This window comes from Carassius carassius, chromosome 42 (genome assembly GCF_963082965.1).
Source record: "Carassius carassius chromosome 42, fCarCar2.1, whole genome shotgun sequence".
Lineage (NCBI taxonomy): Eukaryota > Metazoa > Chordata > Actinopteri > Cypriniformes > Cyprinidae > Carassius > Carassius carassius.
The window spans coordinates 22,975,538-22,992,613 of record NC_081796.1 but is presented as its reverse complement, the minus strand read 5'-3'; the positions used below and the strand labels follow the sequence as shown (position 1 = coordinate 22,992,613).

General features: G+C 36.4%; 1 protein-coding gene and 1 long non-coding RNA gene across 3 annotated transcripts in view; one reads left to right on the top strand and one right to left on the bottom strand.

Moving 5' to 3' along the window:
* LOC132124246 (uncharacterized) overlaps nucleotides 1-17,076 on the bottom strand; it is a 252,992-nt gene that overhangs the window by 234,542 nt on the left and 1,374 nt on the right. The window lies entirely within an intron of this gene.
* LOC132124236 (protein ITPRID1-like) lies at nucleotides 2,852-16,611 on the top strand. Of its 2 annotated transcripts, XM_059535166.1 has the most exons (18): nucleotides 2,852-2,925; nucleotides 2,998-3,088; nucleotides 5,308-5,505; nucleotides 5,802-5,850; nucleotides 6,028-6,065; nucleotides 6,573-6,629; nucleotides 8,786-8,834; nucleotides 9,443-9,517; nucleotides 9,620-9,822; nucleotides 10,810-11,282; nucleotides 11,366-11,426; nucleotides 11,941-12,065; nucleotides 12,718-13,638; nucleotides 15,177-15,304; nucleotides 15,402-15,513; nucleotides 15,727-15,996; nucleotides 16,096-16,144; nucleotides 16,497-16,611. In XM_059535166.1, exons 3-17 carry the CDS (start codon nucleotides 5,385-5,387, stop codon nucleotides 16,141-16,143), a joined length of 2,730 nt encoding a protein of 909 aa, XP_059391149.1. In that variant the 5' UTR covers nucleotides 2,852-2,925; nucleotides 2,998-3,088; nucleotides 5,308-5,384; the 3' UTR covers nucleotide 16,144; nucleotides 16,497-16,611. The 2 variants fall into 2 exon arrangements, with proteins under 2 accessions (XP_059391149.1, XP_059391148.1); XM_059535165.1 differs by having other exon boundaries at nucleotides 2,861-3,088.

Sequence of the window (17,076 nt, the reverse complement as noted above, 5' to 3'; positions counted from 1 at the left end):
TTTGTATTATCTTAAATTTTCCACAAACGCTGATAAAATGACACTTGACCAAGATTATGTAAGAACACCACTGTCGTCGTTCTGCATTTGTTATTGCCTCCTCTGAAATCTTGTCCTGCTCTTATTTTTAGGCAATCTGAAAGCCCCATCTGGTCAGCCTGGTGGGGTTTGGATTAGTCATGGTCTGGGTCAACCGACAGCCTTGCGAGGGTCTGCGCATCCCACCCACAGACCGCCTGTAACAAGCGCCATCCAAAATGAGCAGAAGCACACAAAGTCACAGTCAAAGGCACTATCGCCATCCTGCCAAGACCTGAGACAGTGGGACTAAAACTCACACGACATAGATGGAGTTCACACATATAAAATCTGTAAGTAATTGTTAATAATGACATTTTCATAGATTCAAAATTCCCTCAAGATTTAAAAAAAAGCATAGGTGTATTTCAGTGAAGTCAGAACAAGGATCTCTAAGAAAAGCTGCCTTTATAAGCAGTGTACATACGTTTACATAACAGCTTATCTACTAAGATGCCTTCATCTATTTAGAATTTGAAGGTGGCATAGATGTGTCCTTTACATATTATTAAAAACAACTGGCTAAATATTATTATATTATATTATTATATTACTATATTGATTACTTCAGAAACCATTTTATTAATTTATATTAAATGTGTTATGTTCACTCACAAATTAATTTAAATAAAATATGTAATTTAATTCAAATTAATATTTAAATGTTTATTTTAATTAATTAGCTTTAAATGTATTTATAAGATTAAAAATTACATTTACAAATTAAATATAAGAACTTTTTACATCTTATGACAGTTCTAGTGAGAAATATTGACAATATTTAAATACATGACAGTATACATTTCTAATAAGAAAAAAAGCATTGAATAATCACTTAAAATTTATCTCTAAAGCTCACTTGGATTTGTTTTAAAGCATTAGACATGTTTGGTGATACCTTCATACTAAAACACTGTCTGGACTCTTGAATAATTCTTCTCAGTATGCTTTGTTCTAAAGCTTTCTACCAACAACAACACTCTACATTCGTATCTTGTAGGCAGATTTTGGCTTGGAAGCCGGAGTAATTGTAACAGATGTTGAATGATTAAATTAGCAGTTGCAGGCTGCTCAAATATTCATGTCGCGTTGAGAACGTGTACCATTACAAAGAAAACCCATTGAACACTACTTGCTTATTCTATGCTTTTGTTTCCTTCACATAAAGCACAAATCTCCAGAAGATATTCTAGGTGAAGATGTATACTGTTTTGTGCGAGGACACTCATGTGGGAGAAGGAGATGTGTTAAAGCGCTAATACGGCCATTTAAAACCTTTTCCAGTGCTGTACCGCTGTGATAACAGCATCTTATTCAGCTCTGAGATTCATAAAAGTTTAAGAAACAGACTCCAAGTGATGTCATGGGAAGCATCACACTATGAAGTGAAGCGGAGAACTGCTCTTGTGCCCTGGAGCGAGACACTTCACACCCGTCTGCTCCAGATGTGCTCAAATCCAGCTCAGAATGCGCAAAGTCTGGAAACCCACTCAAGGATTTGCAGAAAGAAGATTCCTAAACAGTAAATAAAACTTATAAGGTATAAGAGTTCTCATTTCTATTAGCACTATTAAGAACTTAGGCCTACTTCTCAAATCATTAGGTGAGCCAAAAATTATTTAGACCTAAGGCACATGTAGAAATTAAGGAATGTTATTGCATTAGATATACAGTATCAAACGAAGGCATTTACTGTAAAGAACAACAGCTCAAGCACACTATTCAAGTGAAATATTTTGCAAAAATAAGCTTGTGTATAGCTATCTACATTGATAAAGACAAAGAGTATTGTAAAACTGTGGTTGTCAAATGTTATTGGATCATGTTTAATGTGACGAACTACACCTGTGGTTATTCTGATAGAGCACCTGTGTAAACTTGAGAAGAACTGACTTCATCTGCTAAGACATAACCAAAACACTGAGCCTTTTTATGCAACATTTCAGATAAATATGTTGTGAAAACAGTGAAACTTTCAGAATTTGTGTTCTAAAATCTAAAAGTGATTGGGTTTCTTTGACAAAGCATTCAAACAGTGTTCTGCCAAAACATGCATATGCAGCCCAATCTGTGCCAGTCACCTACCTAGTTGTTTGTGAATACTTTACTGGTCCATGGTGTGCACAGAATATTAATTCACACAGAGAAATGATCTAGTTTCCGCCTTTTATCCTGGGGAAAAACTGACGCACATTTTATAGCTTAATTATGCGTGGTGGCATACATTATTGAGGGTGGAGGCATCAGTTTATGCAGCGTTCAATGTATTTCGATTAGACCTTTAGTGACATCTAGTGGTTCAGAACAGAACAGAACTGCAGTCAAGTTAACATTTTTTACCATATATAGGCTAGCACATACGTTTAACACAGGGAAAGTCTTAAAGACAACCCCTAAATAAATAAAATAATACAAAAATATATAACAGCAACAACAATCATAATGCATTTTCAAAGTGACTTACTAATGTCTAAATATGTTTATATGCACAATACATAGCCTTCAAAGAACAGTAAACCACGTACAATGTTTAAATTTACGATAGAATATGTATATTCAATTCAATTAATTATTAGAATTTTTTACAGGCAATTCATTTTTTATACATATAATTGTATGTTAGACTGTATTGTTAGCAAACTTCTCACACTCGTGATTTACAGGTTTAATGGCAGCATTGTGTAATGGCCCAAACTTCCTTCTAACAGGTTAGGCAACAAATAGCCTATCATGTTTCTGCACGCAGGCAGAGCTCTGAATTCCTCTTTCGATCTTGCACATGTAAATAATCATCTGAATTAAAGCAGAACGAGAACAGCGCCTTCACACATCGGCTTTGTGCTTCAGGTTGCTTTGTGCAATTTATTTGCTTTTTTTCCCTGTATGTGGATCAAATTAGAAGTGTGTTTCTGTTTTTAGCTGAGGTAGATATAGCGATCCGAAACATTAAAGCAGAGGTGCTGTGGGCTGTGGCAGGTGTTCAGTGTGGATGTGCTCCGCTACAAAGCAGGTGAGTGTTTGTTAAGGCGGTCACACTGCGGTCCATCACGACTTTAGATTTTCCTAATTTTATAAAAGCATTGAATAGTCTTTGCTGATCATATAATTGTTTAAAATTGACATTAGTTTCATCATAGGCTAATTTTGACCGTTACTCTGTGGTTTATTTGTAATGCAGATACTTTTTGGTAGTTTCACGAAATCGTAATGTTTATTTATTTGTCATACATTTTTGGTACGAGCAATATGGATTGTGGTGGTTTTATCATGTAGCCTACCTCTTTTTTTATAATATATAGTAGGCTATTATGGTTGGTATTTTTGTTTATTTTATTTAGAATCTACGAATTTGTGACTAGCCTACTAAAAAATCTAAATAATTAACTAAATAATCCGATCATGTTGCTCGCGATTGCATTAGATTTCGCGATATATACCTTCCAGTAAAGTTCAGTTTCAACACTCGATAATTACAGAGAGGTGTGCTGGAGCAAGACGGCTGTCCAAGAACAGAACTAGACACACTTCTTTTAAAAGGAAAGCCAAATTAAAGGGTTAGTTCACCCAAAAATGAAAATTAGCCTGTGTTTTACTCATCCTCGAGGCATCCTAGGTGACTTTCTTCTTTCAGACGAATTCAATCGGAGTCATATAAAAATTGTTCTGGCTATTCTAAGCATTATTATTAGTGGGCAGGCGTTTCTCTTTAACAGTCCAAAACATAAAATATAAATTAAATATGCCTCACAGGCTCTGGGGCATAAATAAAAACTCTTTTCTCTCACTTCCGATATCTGTCATACGTGGAAGCAGTTCTGGCATATGATGTAGGAAGTATGCATCACTTGCGCCTCTGAGATATGCTAGTCTCGCAAGTTTGTTTAAAGGAGCAAAAGAAGCCAATTTTCCTTACTTGAGGAAACCAGTCTCTTAGCTTATATTGGATGCAGCAAATGGCTCGTTTGTAATGGGTTTTATTGTTTTGTCTTGTTGCGCAAGTGTTCTGACTGGGACATGCATCGCAGTATGTTAAAGGGCGTAACATTTCCGTCACACGCTTGAGGCATTCGGCCAATCACAAAGCACTGGATAGCTGGCCAATCAGAGCACATAAAAAGTGTATAAAAAGTTTTGTCAATTATGTTGTTTTATTAAGTTATTTTATGTACACACATAATTTAGAAACCATGTTTGGTTTAAACAAGCTTTTATTTTTTATTTTGTAGGCACAATCTAATAACTTTCAATTTTTGTAACCTTTTAACTACTGTAAATATTAAATATATTCCTGTATTATTCAGATTTTTAGTGTTTTTATGCCTATTTCATTGTACATATTGCAGTGTTAGTACAGACATACCAGCACATTTGTGACACTGAACCACAAAACTAGTCTTAAGTGTCATTTTTTAAAATTATGAATAAATAAGCTTTCCATTGATGTATGGTTTATTAGGATCGGACAATATTTAGCCGAGATACAACTATTTGAAAATCTGGAATCTAAATCTAAATACTGAGAAAATCACCTTTAAAGTTGTCCAAATGAATTCTTAGCAATGCATATTACTAATCAAAAATTTAGTTTTGATATATTTAGGGTAGGAAATTTACAAAATATCTTTATGGAACATGATCTTTACTTAATATCCTAATGATTTTTGGCATAAAAGAAAAATCATTCTCGATCATTTTGACCCATACAATGTTTTTTTTTGGCTATTGCTAAAAATATATCCTAGTGACTTAGCGACTTTGGTTTTGTGGTCCAGGGTCACATTTATGTCTAATAACCTGGGGGCTTTAAACTACAAATATCTTTTAACGTATCCAATTGAAACGGAAAAACTATTGATTTATTCACCTTGAACAAAACTCAATATTACACAAGTGTTAACTTAAAATATGCGTGGTTACTTCAGGCATTTTTGATCTGTTGTCATTGTGCGCAATGGATTAGGAAAATTTTGCAGCACTCGGATGCAAAAAGGTTTTTAGGAAAGTACTTTTATATTTTGTTTTAGTCATTAGCCCAGTTGTACCATAGATAAATAATGAAGCACGAATTATAGTGTGTATATATATATATATATATATATATATATATATATATACACCATAAATGTTAAATGTGGTTTGGCGTTTAATGTTCATTCTGTATATCAGTGCATGTGTCAGTGTTTTTTCTGACTATCATCGGTGGGAATTAAATATTTTTGTATCTTTTAGTGTTGGTACAGAGAAGATGAGCTCAGATTGAGGTGTTTGCACACTACCATGGTTGGTTTTTGAATGGGGTGAATCTCATGACCGCAACAATGTCCACCAGTAAATCTGCCGCCAGAAGAGCAATTCTACAGGCCTCCAGGACTAGATGGAACAGGACGGATAGCTTTGATATTGTTCCTGTTATCAATTCAGACACAAGTGAGTAGCTGAGATGTTGTGCCGTTTCGTGGACCTTTATGTTTGAGATGTGCCAGGGAACTGGGAAATTTTATTACGATAATCAATGTTAGTGTTGGTCAAATTGAAATTACATGGCTCATCCAGACCTCAGAAGTCCTGCTCACTTCACAGAATATGCAAAGCAGCACAGTGAACGCCCATGTATCCCTGGAGCTCTCTAATTCAATGGCTCATCCAGACCTCAGCAATACATTTCAAACATTAAAGAAGCAGGGTGTAAGTTGTAATGTCTTGCTGTCCTTTGTTTTAAACAGGCAAGTGTGATGAAGGCAACGTAGAGCGCTGGCTTACCACAATCTCCAAGTAAACTGAATCTCACAAGTGTTCATGCCTCTTTCATTGTGGCTTTGTTTAGGGATAAACCTTTCTCACAAGCTTTCAGCTGCTCCACTGTGCCATAATTTGCATTTCTTCCCAGATTAGATTCTTCAAAGCATTTCAGCTTTTGGTCATTAATATAATTTGACTTCCTTGTTTAAGGGACGATGCAAAACCAGAGGTTGTCCTGGAGACGAAGGGTAAGTTTACCTGTCCCATTTAAAAAAAACTAAAAAACAATGAGCTTATGAGATTGGTATGGAGTGTATAAATATTGATGTTATTATATTTGTATTTATTATATTATCTATATTATCTTTATATGAATTATCATATTACAATAAAGTGTTTCAGAAGCTAAAATAAAAAGCAACACTGATGAGGAATTCAGTGTATATTTGTTGCTTTATACTTGCTGTATATTTCAATTCAGTTGACTGTATGGTAAATGTGATCAGCTGAATTCATATGCAAAGATCTTGTGAATGCCCATTTAACCCTGGAGCTCTGTGTAAACTTTGAGTTGGATATGTTATTAACATACTGATATGATTCATGACTCAGTTAGTCATTTCTCAGTGATGGCTGACATTGTGCTGGTTTATATTATTATAACAGAGATAGCTGACCTACTGACCTGAGGGCATGACTTACTGAATTTTAAACTTTTAAATACTGTATTGTTAAACATATTGCTTTTCTTTCAGTGAAGCCCATCAGAACAAATGAGAGCGGAGAAGATGATCTGGCACTGGGAGTAGAGGGTAAACATTCCAAAGTTTTCTATTGCTTGGTTCAGTTTAACCAAATACCCATCTGAAGCAAGACATATGAGCGATATGAATGAGTGACGTTGGTTGACATCAAGATTTGATGTATTTTTTATTGAAGTATTGAGTATACAGTGGCATGTGGAGTCTGTGTGTGTTCAGAAGGCCTGTGCTAACCCTGGATTTTAAACATGGCAAACCTCTCATTCCTTCTAACACAAACACTGGCAGAAAGTGAGACAGTCCAGCCTCTGCTGTCTGAGATCATGGCATAGACTTCACCTGCTACTGCATGCTGTCCAGTAACATGGAAAAGATAAGGAGTTGATAAAGCAGAAAAAAATAGTGCGCCTAAACTTAATATGATATACCCAAGTATTACGTGTTCATCATGTCATACTGGATCAACATCCATGTAGGTCCAGGAAGAAAACCAACCAACCAACCAACCAGATCAACTAATACTATCAGGGCTTCAATAGTATTCTTATCAACCCTTAATTTCCCTTTCAAAGTTGGTTATAGTTAAGGATACTCTTCAAACAAATTCTAAGATTTCCTTGATTATTGTAGTGCTTTTGTTTACTTGCCAATCTGAAGTTTTCAAGTAATTCAGCTCAATGCAGCTTTCCTGCACTTTTATTTTTAAAAGACCAAAAATTAGTACAATAGATGAGTTAGATTTATTTTAATTAAAATTTTATCTTGTAATTCAGTCTTAGTCACTCTTTTCCCAGTATGCACTGGGGCACGGCTAGTCATGGTTGCATTGTCTGACTGTTCATTTGCACAGTTCACATTTAGCCACTGTTTTTTCTCATGAATTCATGTGATGGATGTGCACATCTTATTAGTTTAAGACAAAAATCTAATTTCTCCTAATGACATTTATAGAGAAAATAAGTTGGGATGTAATATTAAACAATTTTAAATCACAAATAAATGGAGCAGTTAGCATATAACTTTTTAAATTGATACAACTGAATTTTACTTAATCTGAATAATATTCGTTACAATAATTGTTAGATTTTACATCATAGCAACTTTTAAGTTCAGTGAAGACATTTAGATTAATTCAACTCAAAAAAGGCCATGCAAATTGTTGCCTTAATTTTATTTCACTTTGATATACATGGAAGTATATATCCTATATCCTGACTTATCCTGTGCATAATCCTTGTGACTACTGAGGTTTCAGGAAAATTTGAAGAGGTTTACCTTCAGCTGACCTTTCACTTCAGGCACCAGGGGCTTTGTTACAGTAACTTCCTTTATGAAATCTCAAGTTAAGCTCTGACATGTTCTAACATTCTGTAAATCGCAACAGATAAGATTCTAGAGGTATGTTTAGATGTTTTTGCCCGTAGTTCTGAGAAAATATTTTTCCAAAAAGTAGTTTAAAATCTCTATAGTCTACTATCTTTAGCCCAACAAAAAGAGAACAAAACTATTCAGTACATTCTCATATAACTTCCTCATTAACCAATTAAAAAATAAATGCAGAATGATACTATAAATAGTCAAATACTGCAACATAATACAGTACAGTAGCATACAATCAGCTTTTTTTCTTGCTTGCCAGACATTCTTCATATCTGTTATTTCTGAATGATCATATTCACGTCGACCACCTATTAATTGTTTTCTTTCTGCTCGGTGTGCTGGTTTTCTTCAGGGATCTGTCTGTTTTCTTAGCATGAAGTAATTTGTAGTAAGTGTCGTGACTCTCGTCTATTTGTCTCTTCCCAGGAAAAGTTGCTTTTCCTAAGTTACCTCCTCTGAATCTGTCATTCATGTCAGTTGCACTGCCAGACACTCCCTTTCTAGTGAATGAGGTGCTTTGGAAGGTACAGGACGAAATAGATTGGTGCTCTTCGGTATCCACAGAGATTAAACAAAGGCGCTGGTTTAGGAAAATATGCTGGGCACTTTGGATCAGGGTCCACTTTTAAGAAGACGTCAGCATGTCACTGACAACATGCCAAAGTCTTCTGTTCAGTTGTTTATGAGAAGACATCAGAACATCAAAACAACAATGAAGAACATTGACCTAATATAGCTACTGTACCGCAGCCTGGAGGTGTTTAATTGAAAACGCAGATGTTTTCCATCTTTATAAGAACTCCTCTGTTTTTCTGTGTCTGATACAGCATCTTTATATGGCAGACACTCTCTCAGGTCTGTACGAGACCTTCTGAGGTAAGAAAAGACTTAATATTAATTCTTTTCTGGAGCATTTTTCATTTATAACTTGATTCACTTTCACCAGCCAATATGATAAGCTTTAAATAATATTAAATATCCAAAATAACTAATATGGTACCAACATATATTGTGTATCCTAGTTACATTTTTCTGAAATTGATCAGACAAAAAGTATAATAAAATTGATAAAGAATATAGAACTCTTTTGTAACCTGTATATAGGAATACACATTGCATATCTGTGTCACATCAAAGTGGTTGAAATTACTTGAAGTGGTACATTTGTTATATGAATGTGTACCATGTACGTGTGTATATATTCAGAGTGCTGTGTAAGTGCGTGATATAGGCACCTGCCTGAAACCTTAGGCATATTTTCCATGCAAATGCTGATTTGTTGACATGCCACCGCATGGGTTGCTGGGCTGGTTTGCATGAGGTGGAATGTCACTGATTGGGCAATGAGGTAGGAGAAGAGCGATTCTGACCGGAAATGAGTGAAACAGAGGAAAATGTGACGGAGGGCTTTGGTGTGTAGGAAAAGAAGGTCAGCTGTGTTTGTTTTCTATTCACTGATGTTGCCTGGTGTCATCCACGCGCAGGTCATCTCAAGATCCTCCTGCTCTGTCCAGGTGGAACAGCATTTCATCGAATGCCTCAATACCATCAGACGTCAGGTCTGGTTCTCCTCAACAACCTTCCCCACCTGTCCATCATTTACTTTAAGACTTTAATTTGTTGGTAGCCTATTCCTGCTAATGTTGGTTTTTGGTTTGCAGTATAATGGACGTGTTGAACATATTGGAGGATGACCCTGAAGAACTGTTGCTGGATTTAGGTTTTGGAACTGAAGAGCCTGACATTAGAGGGAGAATCCCAGCCCGATTCCTCAATTACCAGTCCTCCGCTCGTGGAATCAGCTTTCAGCTCTTTCTGGAAGCTCAGCAGAACCGAATGGATGTTGAAAATGAGGATGTCAGAAGTGAGCAATTTCCTCAAATTCACACAAAAAAATCATTTTTTTTACTAATCCTCACATTGTTTTAAACTTTCTTTCTTCCATGGAACTCAAACAGTGAATTTCTTTAGAATATTCTTGGCACTGATTCAGTATTAATGAATGTGAAAGAGGACTTGGGGTGTCAAACTCCAAAAAAGACAAAAAAAACATACATTAGTTTAGGCCTAAGAAGAACTGAAATATAGTGCACAATACATATGGACCAAATTTAAATGACGCTTTTATGGTGCTTTTTAATCCTTTGTGAAGCTTGAAATCTATATTATTATTATTATTAAAAAAGTTTCCTTTCCATGGAAGAAACAAGGCATTCATAATTTTTGAGGAGTGAATTACCCTTTTAAATATCTTTTCTTTATTGCCACACTTTTGGCATTGGAATCTGTTCTCGCTGCTAAATGTGTCTATGTTCGTGCAAATCATGCATGATTGAGCTTCATCTACAGAAGAAGTGTGCATAAGGGTTTTTATTAAATTGCCTTTCCTAATATGTGCTAATAAGCAAGTTTCGCGGCTAAAGTAAACAGTACTGCTTGTCAGCCCACAGAAGAGAGGGCTGGGGTGAGCAGAACTCATTAACCTAGAATGGCTTGCTAAAAACAGTGCTCATTTTGACAGGGTAATCATTTTTACACTACCATTTAATTTTTTTTTTTTTACCAAAGTATGTTATAGACTTTTCATTTAGACCCTAAAGAATCATATGAAGTTATATCATATGGGCATCCGATGACCCCTTTAAAACCATTTGGACTGATGCAGATTATCGTCCCATAGGTGTTTTCAGAGGTTGAATGTGGTTTAAATATTACATGAGAAACAGCAAAAAGCTGAAGTTGACAATCATTTCCTGTACAGCTGTAGTGTGTTGAAAGTATAAAGATAAGCATAGTTTTACGTAAGTCAAGAGTTTTGAAACCTTCTATCTCTTTTTCTCCCGGCGTTCAGATCGGTTTAGGCAACTTGAGGTTCTTCAGCAGATCACCACAACTTTCACCTCTCTGGTCGGTGCAAATACTCAGGATGCGGACAAGTCTACAGCCTCCCAGATGTCTGCAGAGGCACGGGAGAGGAGAAAACGCATGGCCATGATTCTGCGTAGAGCCTCCAAGAAAAGCCTCAGCCAAGCCAAAACGTTACAGAACCAGCACACGCCCCATCCTGTGACCTCCTCAGCCCTGTCCGGCCCATATGGGATGCCAATGGTAGATAAAAGGATCCCTTCCAAACGCACAAGGATGTCGGACAACAGCTGTCTCTCCCCACTAGAAGAGGAGCAAAGCATTATTTCAGAGGCAGATGAGCCGGTTCTAAACAGCTTGACGACAAGAGGAACATCAGACCTTCTGAAGCTTGATTTTCTCCCATCTTCAACCAAAGAGAGTCTGCAACAGCCTGTTGAATCTTTCGAGCTGGAAGAGGTTAATTATTATTGATCTGCAGTGATGTCCTTTGTATTTACTTCCACATTGTTCCCTTTCTAATGTTGCTGACTTTTTCTCAGATCCAGAGTTTTGACGAAGGAAGTGTTCCTGGGAGCTGCAATGGTCCAGTGGATCCTGGAGGTGCATGTTGTTTTTAAAAACACCCAAACAACTAGATAGCAATGTGCTAACATCCACTTAGGACACTATAGCAACAGCATAGCAATGCCCTGCTAACTACCCCTAGCATTGTAGGCTAACACCTGTTCTTCAGAAAAAGATCAAGTTTAAAATGCAATATTGTTCCTTTTGCTTCCTGAAAAACGAACGTTTTTAAAAGCCACGGTATGAATTCAAATAATTTACTTAGAACAATTTCCATCTCTGATATTATGCAAATTACTCATGCGATTGTTCAGTCATTTTCATATGTACAGCAGGCTGCTGCTTAGCCTTAGGTTAGTGGCTGTTGTAAATGTGCTATACAAATGAAATGAACTTGAACTTGAACTACATGCTGTATGCTTGAGGTAATATCCACCTAACCACAGTACTGCGGAATATGGACTTGTTTGTTTAGTCTGATCAAGAGGCTTTAGTGTTCTTCACGCTTGTGATATGTGGCTGCAGGATAATAGATCTTGTTTCCGTGTAGGTGAAAGAATCGGGTCTTATGTGATGAGAACGAACAGTTGTCAATCAGACAGCAGCGGCTTCCTTGAGGATCCCTTCATACCTGCGCTGTCCCAACAAAACAACCCTGGACCCGAGCTCATGAAGGTAAGACGTGTTTCAGCTCTTTCTTTATTTACATACTGCAGAAGGTTTGAGTACCTATATTAATGGTATTAGTAGTTTGTATCTGCTATTCTATTTTGTTTTTTCCTGTGATAGGAAAAAAAAATTCTAAATATTTTCTTTTTATTTTATTTTTATATATTACAATATTTTCTAAAATATCTTCATATATTTTCTTAAAATGTATTACTCCTCCACACAACGGTTTCAACACTGAGCACCCAATCAGCATATAAAAATAATTTCTGAAAGATCATGTGACACTGAAGACTGGGGTAATGGCTGCTGAAAACTCAGCTTTGCATCACAGGAATACATTACATTTTACAATATATTAAAACAGAAAGCAGTTATTTTAAATTTTAATAATATTTTACTATTTTACTGTATTTTTGAACAAGTAAATGCAGCTTTGACGTGAGCGGCTAACCTCAACCAGTGTTGAGTATGACACAGGATCCTGTTGTTTAAACAAAACAGACAGCACAGTGTTGGGGAAACCTGTTTGGGTACAATAGCCATTATTTTTACTGTTAGATTTGGTGCTTCTAGTGGAGCAGGCTTTAAGCAATGTGGATACTTGCTTGGGTGTCTTTATTTGTCTGATTTCCCATGATGTTTCTGCATTTTGCAGATGCTGAATGCAATATCACAAAATAGCACAGAGGATCAACAAAGGGGATCAGAAGTGCGAGAAACAGAGGATCCCTCTACAGATAAACAGAACTGTGAAACAGAGTCAAACCAAAAACACTCGCTTATGGCACACTCTGGCAAAACTGTTCTGGGAACAGCAGACTCTGAAACTGTGTTTGACTCAAGAGAGTTGAGGAAAATAATAAGTGAAAAAGAAAACTCTTTATCACCAGATATTACTAAAGTTAGCAATAATGGTGTTTACACTCTAGCATACTTTGTTCAAATGGATCCCGTCAGTTATCAGACTGAAATTTGTAACCTACTGCAAGGATCAGGAAGTCCAGACCGACGTGTTTATAGGGAAGGCATTTCCCTGTTTGAGGAATTGAAATCTGCCGAGACAAACTTGCACTTGAGTCCTACTAATCTGAGGACAGATGTTGTGGATAACTTTACAAATAATCTTCAGCTGGACAAAAAAGATCCAGCTTTGGATCTGATGCAGGAATCTCCAGCTTGTACCCAGGGCAAAACTGGGACCTCTGATGCAGCCGTTGGACACAATTCCCCCACAGCGCTCAAACTCAGGAGAGAGTCTTTCTCCAGGAAGTCCTGTTCTGATGTGATCACAGATAATGACTCAGGAGCAGCACAAACACCTAACACATTGACGCCGTTCACATCTATGGACACATCTCCACCTCACTTATGGAACAATGAGGAATGTTCTGGAGATCTTGGGTGTTTGGGCACACGGTCAATATCTTTGGACACGGGACTGTCATATGAGGAGGAGGATCACAGACTGCAGGGCGTATTGTGGGCAGGGGCGCAGCGATGCTTCTACTGCGGGTCCCAAATCGGCCACAATAATGGCTGGGCAAAACCTCAACCTGAGCCGTCCCCCAGTCTGCCTGTAAGTAGAATTTACTCTCCAAAAAAATCATTATCTATAATCATCAACTATGACGCCCTAAATATATATATATATATATTTATGTATATATAATCAATATTTGGCCAGTCCTGGATATTTAATTGCATGTGCTTTTCCCCAACGCTCCCTTAAATTAATATTTAAAAAATGTATTTTATTAACACTATTAAATGTAATCTGTAGGCAATCGCAAAATGAATATCCCGTTTTATACTGTACATTACATTGTATCATTGGTGAGCTAAATTCAGTTCTAGAATTTCATTTTATTAACTATTTTGTGTTTCTTTCATGTAACCAAAATAGTATAAAATATACAAAATAGTATACATTTTTAATATTGGTCATATATTATTGGTGCTTTATAAATACATGAATGAATGTGTTGGTTATAGGCCATAACATTTGCTGTAAGTAATTATTGTCTTTTTGCTGTTTTGACAGAATTTTGTTGTTAGTGTATCCTTATAAATCATCCATCGGGGGGTTACATTTATAAAAATTGTTCTTTGTAAATAATTTAAACCATTTTTACACAAATGTTGCATTCAGTTCAATACATAGGCAGTTTACTTAGGAATTCCTGTGTAAACAATTTTCTATGATGATGTAATAATGAAATTTCACCTTTCAGAGAAATGTGTTCTGCTGTTGCCCATTGTTTTTATATTTGGTTTGATGGAAGAAAAAAACAAACAAAAAAACACTGGTTCCATCATATGTGAGAGGAGCTCCACATTTGAAGCTTGGGTTCTTTACCACTAGTAGATCTTTCCTCGGGTTTTTAAGAACAAACTAAGGTTAAAAATTTCTATTCTGGGTAAAACTCTTCTTCCTGAAGAGATAAAAAGCTGTGCGCTGCTTATGTTTAATAAGGCTCATTTGAATTTGTATGGTTCATTTGCATTTGTGTAATGGAAAACAGTGAACACTGACCACTTCAGAATCTTCACAGCCTTTAAGCACACACGCACCAGAATCCCCTTCAACACACATCCTCACTTACAAACACTCAACTGAAGCTACCTGCATTTGGAGGTCAGAGGTCACAAACTGCTAAATACTCCTTGCTACATGAAAATCTTGCTAAAACCCCATGGTTTAAGCCGGTTTTATTTTAGTATGAGAGAGACCTCAATATATTTTGAAATTTATTCTGTTTTCACTTTCATTTTAGTTCGTTTTTCATTTTTATTTAGATTTGAGTTATTTTAGTGCATCAAGTTAAACTAAATGAGAAAGAGAAATGTAGTCTTGGCAACTAGCTAAGATTTTAAATTAGGATTAAGGTTTTTTTTTTTATTTCAGTTAACATTTATTTAATATCAAGTAACGCTAATGATTATTTGTTGTTGTTGGTTTGTATTTTGTTAACTATAATAACCCTGGTTTGAGCTGGTTTTGGCGGTTAATCAGTTGGTCGTGTTTTAATCAGCCTCTAGCAATAAACCACCTTAACTACTTTTAAAGACCTTGTTTTCCCAGAAGGGATCACACCTTTCTCGTTCTCTTTCCAGTACTCTCTGGATGAGCTTGAAGACATGGTGAAATGTTTGAGGAAGTTCCAGGCAGTTCTGACAGAAATTGAAGTGAGACTAGAAGAAGAGCAAGCATCTGTGATCGGATCTCTGTCAGATTCCCACAGGTGATAACGAATACCGTCATAACGGGTATCTCGCTGATTAAAAGTGCTCCTCAATAGCATGTATTTTGCAGTGTTTAAAGCTGATTTTGTGTCTCAGGGAGGAAGTGGAAGATGTTTTGAGGCTACGAGCAGCTGTCAAGCATGAAGCCGGGACGCTTGAACAGCAGCTGTCTGATCTGGTACATCACTATGATGACAGCATTAAAATGGTATTTAATACTTGTAAACTAAACATTAAATATGACTTATGGATCAGAAACTATAGGGCTTGGGGGCAAAAAAAAAATCCAAATATTTAAATATGGGGCAAAACTCTTACAAACGAAATTTTAACCCACCAACATCCTCCAGCAGTGCAATGTATTGAATATACAGTACAGCAGAACTGCATTTCTTTTATCCTTGTACTGTTATGTTTGCAGAAGCTGAATCGGCTCATGGATGAACAGTCTCAGCTGTGTACCCAACTGCGAATTAGACCCTCTTATACGCCCCATTCAGAACCCACCTCAACCAGGAGCGTGGCCATTCAGTGCTGCCTGCCACCCATCACATCCAGTCCACAGCGGTGTGTCCATCATCACTGCACCTGTCATGGGGCATGTCAAGATCCACACCGGTTCTCCTGTCAAAACCAATGGGAGGCTAATTGCAAACCAGACAGGCTGGACTTTGTAGCTTTTATTAAAAGTGTAAGAAACATCTTACTGTATACTCTCATCATCAGAACAGTTGGATCTGATAATGATAATGTCCCAACGTGTTGTTAACTATGTAATTTTATTTTTCAGTTGAAAAATTCATTACAACATTCAATCAAAAATAACCAGTTGGAATAAGGTTTGTTTTCTTCTTCAGTCTCAAATAAATGTAATTAAACTTAATGACCCTAAAAAATAATTTGTTGATAATAGTTTATATCTTGCAGTTCTGAATTTCTTCTCTCAGAATTCTGAGTTTGCATCTAACAATTGTTTTTCTTTCTGTTTCTGACAAATGATTCAAAAAGGTGATTGTAACTTTTTATCTCAAAATTTCCGATTTCCATACATAATGTATATAGCTTCCGTACATATATCTGATAAACATTTAGTAAAAGACAAACATTTTATAGGGTCTAAATGGAATTTAATTTTACTTGAATGCAAACAACATACAAAATTATTAATTTTCAGTCTTTCCTTTCTTGTAGTGATGCAGCCATGCAGTGATGAAGACCTGTCTTCTTGTATTTTTGGAAGTCACTTATAACATGAAGTGCTTACTCTTGAGCACCATACCAATAAAGAATTATGTATATAAACCATTATCATGTGTCTATTTGTGTTTTTATGTGCACACACGTCTTATAAAGTAGAGTGAACCTCCTCCCAGTAGCCTCACACTCTCTCGTTCCCTCTCCTTCTTTATCTCTGTGTCTCTGTAATGAAACACTTCATATTTGGTGTTTGCACTGACCATATAAGGAAACTGCTGCTCTTCTGAACCAGGGGATGAGATTGTACTGGTGCCTCTGTCTGATTGGACAAGATCTGATGGTTCATCCAGTGTTCCTGAGATGCTGTCCAACAATTAAGGCCCAGCCTCAGGAAACTAGCATTTTTTTGCTGAAAATGCCATTACTGGTTTATTAATAACTTCATTTAAGAACATTGTTAAACCTTTAAGAAATAAAGTTTGCACAATTGGGACTGTAAGGAACCAAATAAGCGTTAATATTTAGAATAGGCCTAGTGGTCTACAAGTATGGCTTACTGTACTTGACTTACCTG

Bases quoted from the DNA above. Each gene is read 5' to 3' on its own strand.
- LOC132124236 (XM_059535166.1), top strand. From the start codon at position 5,385: ATGACCGCAACAATGTCCACCAGTAAATCTGCCGCCAGAAGAGCAATT. The intron at 11,283-11,365 runs GTTAATTATTAT...ACTTTTTCTCAG, and splicing joins AATCTTTCGAGCTGGAAGAG to ATCCAGAGTTTTGACGAAGG. The intron at 13,639-15,176 runs GTAAGTAGAATT...TTCTCTTTCCAG, and splicing joins AGCCGTCCCCCAGTCTGCCT to TACTCTCTGGATGAGCTTGA.